Here is a 12,669-nt window from a genome sequence, read left to right as displayed (position 1 = left end):
AGTGTATTTAAAGTGGGCGTGGTTTAGCGGCCCGGAAGCTGTCTCTAATTGGTCTGGTTCGATAGGACTAAATAATTATTCTGCTATTTTGTCTACTTAACGTATCATTTCAATCCATTCGCTGATAATGTTTTACTTTAATTATTTAGGTAATAATAAATTGTTTACACCCCTGCTGAAGCTACATATACACGTTAGCGTGGTCACGGGAAAGCTGTTACTTTTCAAATCGCTGATTAGAGCGGACCAATCACAGTAGAGCACTTTGTTGCACACTAGAGTTCCTCTTACTAGAGATTGATGCGGCGGATTTTTAATTTGTGTGCCTAAAACCTATAACTAATGTTAAAAGATTTAAACAATTATATGTAGTCGGCAATTATTAAGCAGGGGGAAATAAAGTGTTTAATGCGTTACAATGGAGGACTCGCCTTCCTGAGCCGCCAAGCGCCTCCTGTGGAGTAACACAAATATTACACAACCTGAACATTGAACATTCACCGCTCAATGTTGGATGTGTATAATAGTCTGATCAATATCACATGCCTCACACACAGTCTTGTGACGGTCAGCACAAAGTCATTAACAAGCTGTCAGTTAACTTGCCCGCCAAAAATCAGTTTATGAATTGATTTAGACAAAACAAACTCTATAGATTCCCATTATAGATGGGAATGTATAAAGAACTGTAAAATGTACTGACTTCCTGGAAAAAACAGCAATATAATGGCATGGGGTTACATTGGTTTTCAGATCTGACAATAAAAGAACTTGGGTTTTGATTGGTTTCTTTCATTGTTTATTATTTTACTGATTAGACCTATTAATTTTGTTTAATAATTTTGTTATATGCAGGACAGTTTTTCTCTCAACTCTTAACCGTATAGGCTATCCACAACGTAATATATATATATATATATATATATATATATATATATATATAAAATTCATTACATTTATATAGCGCCTTTCTGGACAATCAAAGCACTTCACAAAGGGGGAATCGATGGCAGATATATTGCACCTGCAGAACGCCCACCACACACCAGCTAACTGGTGGAGAGGAGACAGTGCTGAAGCCAATTGGTATATATGGGGATGATTAGGAGGTCATGATGGACAGAGGCCACTGGGCAAATTTGGCGAGGATGCCGGGGTCACACCCCTACTCTTTTGAAAGACATCCTGGGATTTTTTGTGACCACAGAGAGTCAGGACCTCGGTTTAACGTCTCATTCGAAGGTCGGTGCTCTTTGACAGTATTGTGTCCACATCACTTTACTGGGGTGTGGACCCACACAGACCACAGGGTGAGCGCCCCCTACTGGCCTCACTAACACCTCTTCCAGCAGAAAACTGGTTTTCTCAGAAGGTCTCTGACCAGGCTCAGCCCTGCTTAGCTTCAGTGGGCAACCAATTGAATAACAATTGGCTATATATATATATATATATATATATATATGCGTGTATACGCAAACGTATCCGTGTGCAAATGTACTAATTGTGCACACCAAATATTAATTTGATTTGGTTAATAAAATGTAATTGACAAAAACTCTTCATTTAATTATATTTGAAAATATCCTCATTTTAATGTTCAATTTATGTTCTAAAAAATCTGAGAGCCATCCATCATTTTGAGTTTTTATTGAGGGTGATCTTGGACCGGTCACTACTGTAATTCCCACCCCTGTCCAGTATGGCAGCAGAGCTGGAGTTCAGGCTCTAGAGATCACACACAAATGAATTTCAAACTCTGGTGGCAGCTAACGTTAGCCTTGCTGACGAAAGAATGATTTCTCTGATGTCTGTGCAGTTCCGGATTAGTCAGTGGGTGTGGCTTGCGGAACTGTGCAAAGTGGTGCATTGTGGGTGTTGTAGTCTTTCAATACAAATGCACCCTTCGGTTATTTTCTGTCTTTTCTCGGTCAAGAGGGCACCAAATTCAAAACTTCTTTTAGATTTCGACTACATATATGATCCACTTTCAATAAAGATTAATGTTGAAATGGGTGAAATGCTCCTTTAAGAAATGATATTCAGTTTGCTACATTTTTAATGATTACAGTATAGCTAAACTTCAACATTTTAGCTGTAAAATGCCACATGCAGTCGCTAATATTAAGAAATATCTTGAGCTTTTGCTTTTAAAAATGTTTAACGTTACAGTTAATGCTTACAAACTTTGAAGATTTTGAATACAGAAGTTACAGCCTATTTTCATTTAGATGTGGTATTATTATTTGTGCTGAAGCTAAGATTAATTACTGCATAAATTAATTAAGATTAAGTAATAAATTAATTTTAAGACAGCGTGGAATAGATTGTAGAATATGCTGTTAGCTATCATTTGGATGGTATAGTATCATGAGCCACAATTAAAGTCATGTGACGCTCATGCCAGGCAACAGGCGTTATTGTTGGGCCGTTTTTTAGTCCCAGTCCGTCCCTGGCTTAGTGTGTGAATTTAATCAGCCCAGTGACAGCAGATGAAAATGATCTGTTTATATTACACTAATTAATGTGTGTTGTCATTGACAAATAAATAAATACACAGTATGTTTATATATATATATTTATTATAAGACTCACACGTTTAACAAAACAAAAATGAAATATTTTAAATGACAAAATATTTTGCAAATAAGCAACATAAATAATCCATTTGGTCTGCGCCGCCTGGATCCGACTGTCGGTCGTTGACTTGGATCGCCATCCGCTGCTTGTTTTGTGAGGCTGACCTGTCCACTCCGGCACTGTCCTGTTGAAGGAACAGACATAATCATGTAACGCTGACCAGATTTAATGAGGGATTCTTACAGAAAATCTAAAGAAAAGTTGCTTCTACCATTTCGATATGAGGGGTCTGAATTGAAAAGGAAATGATGTGCATCCCAGATTAAATTAATGAAGTATTTAGTTTCTAAATCTTAGTCAAATTGAGAGATAGGAGGGTCTAATCAATGCTCTTTTACGGGTCGGCTGGGACCTGGGCTAAAGTCTGTTCCAGTTCTCCGGTTCGGTTGTGATATATATAATATAAGGGACTTACAGACACTCCCTTTTGGATGTTCTTCTGCCTCTGCTGATGCTCCCACCAATCCCTCAACTTCTCCCTCTGCTTCGGGATCCTCAGTTTTGCAGAAGACTCGGGCTCTGGTGCATTATGGGTATTCTGCATCCGCAGCTCAGGGATTTCAGCATCTCTCCTCTCGGAGATCTTTTTAACAACAAGATCTGCCTGAGAACTAGACAGAGGCGCTATCTCAGGCTCAGGGATCTTTACTTTGGGACGAGCTCCTATCTTGTCCTGCATGGATGCTCCATGTGAGGAGTGTGTGAACACCTTTGAGGCAGACACTGGTTCCCTCTGTGGAGACTGGATGGGCATGGGTGTTTCCAAAGAGGCCTTTATAAGATGTTTCGTCAAATGCAGAGGAATCCTGAGTTTTCCTCTTTGTTGGGACCCTCTGGGGACAGGAGCTTCCTTTGGGGACCCAGCAGACACAGGCGCTCCCCCTGAGGATCTGGCGGATCTGTCCGGCACAGGCGATCTGGAAGAGAAGGGCTCTCTCCTTGAGGATCCGGAAGAGAAGGGCTCTCCCTGCGTCCTCTTCCTCCTCCACTCCGGTGTGGTCTTCAGCTTTGTATCTGAGAAGCCCGAGTGTTGGAAATGAGCCTTCTCAGATGCATCACTGAAGACGAGGGATGAAGGGCGTGATGTTGCTCCTGCCTCTTCCGTTTCCCCCCACTCCTCTGAGATGGAGAAGTCGAACTGATAATCGTCAGGGATGGGGTCTGACACCTCCATAATCGCCCACCACCGTCCCGCAGCAAGGGCCGTAGTCAGCTCCTCTGACAGCTCTACATTCTCAAAGATGGCGGGCATGGTTGAGAAACTCATACTGATGATGGATGACGTGGAAAAATCGTGAACAAGACTTTCTGCAGTGTATAACTGTGAAACACTAGAAAAGAAAGAGAAAGAGAAGAGATGATTTGAGTAAACATACAGTACAAGAACCTGAAAGCTTGTTGTCTGAAGCCCAAAGTAAACTCATGTCGTCCGCATTCTGCAGTTTTTTGTCTTTTGAAGTTTAACGGACATCCATGTGTTGAGGCTAAGGAGGCTGAGAGTCTCCCTAAAATGTGTTTTAAATTAAAAATGAAGCTAAAAAAAACTTAATTGTAATTTTATCAATTTACTTACTAATCTGCATGACTCAGATGCACATAATGTAACTGTATATAGTAATTTTTTATTTTGCCCGGTTTGCTTAAAGCCAATAATCAGCTAAAGGCCAATGAGCTTTCAGTATCACTTCAGTGTGTCATCATCTGCTTTTTGTCATTGAAATGTAAAATATCAACAATTATATATATAAAAAAGATTTGATCATAATTGATTCACATATCATCCTCTCATTTCCACATAAACCATCAGTGTAGCCATGCCTATTTATTGATCTAAATGTAGCTACAGCAAATCGAGACAATAACATTCCACAGTTTAAGCAGATTCTTCTGTAAATTATTAAAAATATTCAAATTCAGACCCCCAAACCCAGTGTAAAAAGCACAGCATACTCACTCAATCGCCGTCGACTCGCTACAAAGAAAGCAGGATTCCGCTGCACTCTTTATACTCACCGAACGTTCTAAGGAATGAATGACGTCATAGAGGGATATGGAGACCTCGACTGTTTCAAATGTGAACATGCGATATAAACAAAGACTGACTTAGCATTTTAATTCATGATTGTTGATACATTTATTGATACATTTATGTTTAGCATTTGCAGCTGGTGCATAAACCGGGAGCAAGTGAAGCAGCGGGCTACATTTTATTATAAAGAAAGGATAACAGACCATTGAAACAAAATTAATCAACAGATATTAGCCTACAATAAAAGCACATTTCTGAAACAGAATAGGCTAATTCACAAAAAAAGGTTCCTGTAGGCTGTCCTTGTTTGTTTTTGTTTTTTTTCAATAGTTAAGCAACAGATCAGACGAGAAAGAGTGATGTCCCGAACATTAGCAGGACGTTGATTTAGGATAGGATAGGATTAGCCTTTATTGTCTCCTAATGGAGAAATTCATCTTTGGTCTTCGAGACACAGATGTAACACATACATTATACATAACACATAACACATAACACACAAAACATGAATTACATAAATACAAATTATATTAATGTTAAAAATTAATGTCACACCCGACATGATTAACCTAATTAATGTCACACTTAAATTCTAACCCCCTAGTTGATCGTTCAGTATTTTAATAGAGAGCGGTACAAATGAAAATTTAAACCTATTTAATCTGCAGTTTGGTAACCGTCAGGATCAAGCAGGCTGTCTTTCTATTCTACTCTTTTTCTCTCGCTGCCAGAAGACGGTTTCACGCGAATTTGCGGAAAGTTTTGATAATATTTATTTCCTGAAGATACTGAACAAACTGTTTTGACACCATGAATTTTTCATTTTCATTTTTATTTTTATTAAATTTTTATTTTAAGCTCATTTGAATTATTATGACTGTTATTATTATTATTAATATACTGTTATTGTTATTAATAATAATAATTGTACATGCAGCTGCCACACACAAATCTAATTTAATTGCAATAAATTACAATATTTTATCATTTTATTTATTATTATTTATCGCAAAACTGTGCAGCCCTTTTCTACTGTGATATTGATCCACAATAGAAGATGGAGATGGACAATAGGAGATGATTGGATGAGGGATGGATGTATGGATATCTGTCTATACAGATGCACAAACAATATCAAACTATTCAAATAAAATAGCACTGAATTATGTGTGTTACAACTAACCCCTCTGGCTGTTACAATTAACCCCGCATGGGGTTGTAACATTAGCACTACTGTCACTTTCAGTGCAACTGTACGAAAATGGTAGGTCCTAGAAAAAACTTTTAAGTGTTCATTTGTAGCAGAGATGTGCATGTTGCTTGTGTAAAAAAATATTAATCCAACCTAACTATTTTTTAATTAATTGAGCCAAAACCAAAATGCGTTAGGTTGTGCCCCGCTCACCCCTAAATATTTCATGTTGAAGAAAGTCAATTAATTTAAATACTTTTTTTTTATCTAAACAATAATCTATAGATTTAATTGAAGCAAAACATCTCATTTAAGAAATATGTATTAGAAATGATTTATTTTCTGCAATCAAATATATAGATTTAATTAAACAATGATGTATCATTTTTTAAAAATAAATGTTAATAAAAAATTATTAATTTTAAACTAACAAAAAGATATGGATTTAATAAAACATGTTTCCCATTGTCACATCGGGTCAGGAACGAGACAGAAAGCGAATCCAATCGCAAGCATTTATTAATCACACTAACAGATAATCCAGGGACCTCAGAACAGGACAGATGAACAGGCAGGAACCGAGTGACATTAAACAACAACCGACAGGCAACAACTGAAACAAAGGGGTTTAAATACACAGACAAACAAGCCAATCAAGATAACAAGGGGGCGTGGTTGATAAGAAACACCTGTGGACACTGAGCAACAACATGACAAAAGACAAGACACATGGCAGGATCACATGACCAACAAGGAATCACGTGATATATAAAACACAACAAAACCCACACGTGACATAGCCCCCCTCCTATGGGCGGCTCCCGACGCCCCTAGTGTAACACCCAAAACAAAACCCAAAACAAAAGTTCAGGAGGGTGGTGACACGGAGGTGGTCCTGGGGGAGGGAAGGAGGGCCAAGTCTGTGCAGGGGAACAGGACCAGACTTGGAGCAGACGACCAGGCGAAGGCCAGGGCGGAGCAGGACCAGGCGAAGGCCAGGGCGGAGCAGGACCAGGCGAAGGCCAGGGCGGAGCAGGACCAGGCGAAGGCCAGGGCGGAGCAGGATCAGGCGACGGCCAGGGCGGAGCAGGACCAGGCGAAGGCCAGGGCGGTGAAGACCCCTCGGGCGGCCACGGCGGTGAAGACCCCTCGGGCGGCCACGGCGGTGAAGACCCCTCGGGCGGCCACGGCGGTGAAGACCCCTCGGGCGGCCACGGCGGTGAAGTCCCCTCGGGCGGCCACGGCGGTGAAGTCCCCTCGGGCGGCCACGGCGGTGAGAGCCCTTCGGGCGGCCACGGCGGTGAGAGCCCTTCAGGCGGCCGTGGCTGGGACACTGGGCCCCCCCCAAAAAAATATTTGGGTTGAGTCCCCGGGTGAAGGGCAGACGGGGAGTGGATGGTCTCGGGCTGGAGGGTCTGGACGGTCTCTGGCCGGACGGTCTGGCCGGTCTCTGGAGGGCTGGACGGAACCAGCAGTGAAGAGCATACAGTCTCTGGAGGACTGGACGGAACCAGCAGTGAAGAGCCTACAGTCTCTGGCGAGCTGGACGGAACCAGCGGTGAAGAGCATACAGTCTCTGGAGAGCTGGACGGAACCAGCAGTGAAGAGCATTCAGTCTCTGGAGGACTGGACGGAACCAGCAGTGAAGAGCCTACAGTCTCTGGCGAGCTGGACGGAACCAGCGGTGAAGAGCATTCAGACTCTGGAGAGCTGGACGGAACCAGCGGTGAAGAGCATTCAGACTCTGGAGAGCTGGACGGAACCAGCGGTGAAGAGCATTCAATCTCTGGAGAGCTGGTAGGGACCAGCGGCGAAGAGCATTCAGACTCTGGAGAGCTGGACGGAACCAGCGGTGAAAGCTCGGGCTCGGCAGGGCTGACGGTGAGCGCAGGCTCGGCAGGGCTGACGGTGAGCGCAGGCTTGGCAGGGCTGACGGTGAGCTTTGGAATGAAACTCTCTTCACAAACGAAGATCGCCTCTCTCCAGTTCAGACCCGAGAGATTGGGGAGCTCCCTCGGGTTGACCTCCTTAGCCCCTAGCTGGTAACACAGCTTAATAGCCTCATCACCGAGAGAGCAGGAGGCAGCGAGAGGAACAAACCCCCAGGTATACTGGAACAAATCACAACTATTCAGGGCCAAGGCCGCGATCTGACCAGCAAACTCCCGGATTTGTGCTGCTGGATTCATTTGCGGTCGGTTGTTCTGTCACATCGGGTCAGGAACGAGACAGAAAGCGAATCCAATCGCAAGCATTTATTAATCACACTAACAGATAATCCAGGGACCTCAGAACAGGACAGATGAACAGGCAGGAACCGAGTGACATTAAACAACAACCGACAGGCAACAACTGAAACAAAGGGGTTTAAATACACAGACAAACAAGCCAATCAAGATAACAAGGGGGCGTGGTTGATAAGAAACACCTGTGGACACTGAGCAACAACATGACAAAAGACAAGACACATGGCAGGATCACATGACCAACAAGGAATCACGTGATATATAAAACACAACAAAACCCACACGTGACACCCATCAAGGAACATTGCTTTATATTTGATCGATCCAAAATCTATAAAAAAGACAAATAACTTGCATTGCAAAAAGATTTATTAACCAATTTAAACACATCAGCAATTTCAGTGCTCAATTTTCTTATTTTAACTTCAAGGGCTGCCAAACATTTACCTTACAACAGCCTTAAAGGGATAGTTAATTCAATGAAACAGCCGAGGTAGAAGCAACTTTTCTTTAGATTTTCTGTAAGAATCCCTCATTAAATCTGATCAGCGTTACATGATTTTTACATGAAAAATCAATTAATCCAGAATAAATCAGAAAATTCTGGATTAGAGCACAAATGCAATGTGGAACGAACATGGTCACTTGTCTTGCACACACACGTGCACGCGCACATAAACACACACACCGGTGCGACTCCAATAGAAAGCATTTTTATAGAAATTGGGAAATAAAATCAATAATTCCAGCATTAATCTGAAAATTCTCACACATAAATGAAGGTCTGGTACTAGATCACTAATACGAGGAATGAACATTATCACACACTCATGTGCGCAGACACAAATACACACACAGATAGAGAGAGGTTTGGCTGCAATAGAGAGCATTTTTATAGAAATTCGGAAATAAAATCAATAATAACTGCATAAATCTAAATAAATTCACACACAAATGAAGGTATGCTATGAGAGCATAAATGCAATATGGAAAGAACATGACTACACACATATCACACACACAGAGACACACACACACACACAAACAAGTGTGATTGCAAAAGAGAGCATTTTTATTGAAATTGGCAAAAAACAAACAAACAAACAAACAAAAAAACTCCAGCATGAATCTAAAAATGTTCACATAAAAATGAAGGCCTGGCATTAAAGCAAAACAAAAAACAAAAAAACAATGTGGAATGAGCATGATTACACACACACACACACACACACACACACACACACACACACACACACACGCACACACGCACACACACATGCACATGTGCACACACAGACACACAGGTGTCTGTTCCTATCCACCTATAGCTGTTTGTTTTTTGTTTTTATTTACTTTTTAAAAATTAATTTCTTATTCTAAAGTTAATCATTTTATACATTTCGATTATTGAAATAATATGTAATTGCAATTAAGTATTTTTTCTTTTAATGGCAACTTATGTGGCATAATTCTGCAAATTTATTTGCCGTTACTGCAAATTTATAAAATATTATTGCAATAACAAGATGCTTCAAAAGACCTCAAAAAACAACAAAAATAATTTTAAAACATTGACAAAATACTGATTTAATGTATTTTAAATGTTTAAATATATATATTCATAACAAAAGCTGTTATAAGAGCAGTAAGTCACATCCAGAAATGAATGGATCTAAATGGGACCTCTGCTGGAAGTATATGGTAATTACACTTTCTGGCTAAAACTATATTATCTGCAAAAAAAACATCTAACCAGCAGATGGCAGAATTATGCATCAGACACCTAGTAAATATCCAGAAACAACTCATATTTAAATCTGATAATCGTTACTGTGTTTTATTTGTCATAAAAATGTAATATTTCATATTTATGCTAATGCTGTAGTTGAGGAATTCTGCAGTAAATAGGTACAAAAGTACTTCATATCCCCCAAAACACAGCATAAAAATATAGATGAGAAGTAACTGAAAAAAATGATGTATAATTTGTATTATTAAAAATTATATTTTTTGTACAATAGCTCTATGCATCTTTGGGGTCATATAGACCCCAAATGCACTGAGTGTAAACAGGAAACTAAGAGCAGAAACATGTTTCTCTCTGTCAGTCAGAGACTGACGATCTCAAACCGATTAGCAAATGCTAAACATAAATGTATCAATAAATGTATCAACAATCATGAATTAAAAATGCTAAGTCAAGTTTGTATCGCATGTTCACATTTGAAACAGTCGAGGTGTCCATATCCCTCTATGACGTCATTCATTCCTTAGAACGTTCGGTGAGTATAAAGAGTGCAGCGGAATCCTGCTTTCTTTGTAGCGAGTCGACGGCGATTGAGTGAGTATGCTGTGCTTTTTACACTGGGTTTGGGGATCTGAATTTTAATATTTTTTAATAATTTACAGAAGAATCTGCTTAAACTGTGGAATGTTATTGTCTCGATTTGCTGTAGCTACATTTAGATTAATAAATAGGCATGGCTACACTGATGGTTTATGTGGAAATGAGAGGATGATATGTGAATCAATTATGATCAAATCTTTTTTATATATATAATTGTTGATATTTGATATTTCAATGACAAAAAGCAGATGATGACACACTAAATTGATAATGTTACTGAAAGCTCATTGGCCTTTAGCTGATTATTGGCTTTAAGCAAACCAGGAAAAATAAAAAATTACTATATACAGTTACATTATGTGCATCTGAGTCATGCAGATTAGTAAGTAAATTGATAAAATTACAATTAAGTTTTTTTTAGCTTCATTTTTAATTTAAAACACATTTTAGGGAGACTCTCAGCCTCCTTAGCCTCAACACATGGATGTCCGTTAAACTTCAAAAGACAAAAAACTGCAGAATTCGGACGACATGAGTTTACTTTGGGCTTCAGACAACAAGCTTTCAGGTTCTTGTACTGTATGTTTACTCAAATCATCTCTTCTCTTTCTCTTTCTTTTCTAGTGTTTCACAGTTATACACTGCAGAAAGTCTTGTTCACGAGTTCATTTTTCCACGTCATCCATCATCAGTATGAGTTTCTCAACCATGCCCGCCATCTTTGAGAATGTAGAGCTGTCAGAGGAGCTGACTACGGCCCTTGCTGCGGGACGGTGGTGGGCGATTATGGAGGTGTCAGACCCCATCCCTGACGATTATCAGTTCGACTTCTCCATCTCAGAGGAGTGGGGGGAAACGGAAGAGGCAGGAGCAACATCACGCCCTTCATCCCTCGTCTTCAGTGATGCATCTGAGAAGGCTCATTTCCAACACTCGGGCTTCTCAGATGCAAAGCTGAAGACCACACCGGAGTGGAGGAGGAAGAGGACGCAGGGAGAGCCCTTCTCTTCCAGATCGCCTGTGCCGGACAGATCCGCCAGATCCTCAGGGGGAGCGCCTGTGTCTGCTGGGTCCCCAAAGGAAGCTCCTGTCCCCAGAGGGTCCCAACAAAGAGGAAAACTCAGGATTCCTCTGCATTTGACGAAACATCTTATAAAGGCCTCTTTAGAAACACCCATGCCCATCCAGTCTCCACAGAGGGAACCAGTGTCTGCCTCAAAGGTGTTCACACACTCCTCACATGGAGCATCCATGCAGGACAAGATAGGAGCTCGTCCCAAAGTAAAGATCCCTGAGCCTGAGATAGCGCCTCTGTCTTGTTCTCAGGCAGATCTTGTTGTTAAAAAGATCTCCGAGAGGAGAGATGCTGAAATCTCTGAACTGCGGATGCAGAATACCCATAACGCACCAGAGCCCGAGTCTTCTGCAAAACTGAGGATCCCGAAGCAGAGGGAGAAGTTGAGGGATTGGTGGGAGCATCAGCAGAGGCAGAAGAACATCCAAAAGGGAGTGTCTGTAAGTCCCTTATATTATATATATCACAACCGAACCGGAGAACTGGAACAGACTTTAGCCCAGGTCCCAGCCGACCCGTAAAAGAGCATTGATTAGACCCTCCTATCTCTCAATTTTACTAAGATTTAGAAACTAAATACTTCATTAATTTAATCTGGGATGCACATCATTTCCTTCTCAATTCAGACCCCTCATATCGAAATGGTAGAAGCAACTTTTCTTTAGATTTTCTGTAAGAATCCCTCATTAAATCTGGTCAGCGTTACATGATTATGTCTGTTCCTTCAACAGGACAGTGCCGGAGTGGACAGGTCAGCCTCACAAAACAAGCAGCGGATGGCGATCCAAGTCAACGACCGACAGTCGGATCCAGGCGGCGCAGACCAAATGGATTATTTATGTTGCTTATTTGCAAAATGTTTTGTCATTTAAAATATTTCATTTTTGTTTTGTGAAACGTGTGAGTCTTATAATAAAAAAAAAATATATAAACATACTGTGTATTCATTTATTTGTCAATGACAACACACATTAATTAGTGTAATATAAACAGATCATTTTCATCTGCTGTCACTGGGCTGATTAAATTCACACACTAAGCCAGGGACGGACTGGGACTAAAAAACGGCCCAACAATAACGCCTGTCGCCTGGCATGAGCGTCACATGACTTTAATTGTGGCTCATGATACTATACCATCCAA

At 40.7% G+C, this 12,669-nt stretch overlaps 2 protein-coding genes across 2 annotated transcripts; one reads left to right on the top strand and one right to left on the bottom strand.

The window, feature by feature from the left end:
• Nucleotides 1-2,563: 2,563 nt before the first annotated feature.
• LOC120468635 (uncharacterized) lies at nt 2,564-3,899 on the bottom strand. Its single transcript, XM_039657172.2, has 2 exons — nt 3,053-3,899; nt 2,564-2,761 (listed from the first exon to the last, which is right to left on the bottom strand). Exons 1-2 carry the CDS (start codon nt 3,887-3,889, stop codon nt 2,621-2,623), a joined length of 978 nt encoding a protein of 325 aa, XP_039513106.2. The 5' UTR covers nt 3,890-3,899; the 3' UTR covers nt 2,564-2,620.
• A 7,105-nt stretch (nt 3,900-11,004) lies between these two features.
• On the top strand, nt 11,005-12,429 carry LOC148995878 (uncharacterized). Its single transcript, XM_089132273.1, has 2 exons — nt 11,005-11,966; nt 12,258-12,429. The coding sequence occupies exons 1-2, from the start codon at nt 11,145-11,147 to the stop codon at nt 12,396-12,398; spliced, it is 963 nt and encodes a 320-aa protein (XP_088988399.1). The 5' UTR covers nt 11,005-11,144; the 3' UTR covers nt 12,399-12,429.
• Nucleotides 12,430-12,669: the final 240 nt, after the last annotated feature.

The sequence above is a fragment of the Pimephales promelas genome, chromosome 2 (genome assembly GCF_988280905.1).
Source record: "Pimephales promelas chromosome 2, fPimPro1.hap1.1, whole genome shotgun sequence".
NCBI classification, from domain to species: Eukaryota; Metazoa; Chordata; class Actinopteri; order Cypriniformes; family Leuciscidae; genus Pimephales; species Pimephales promelas.
This window is presented reverse-complemented; position numbering and strand designations above follow the sequence as displayed.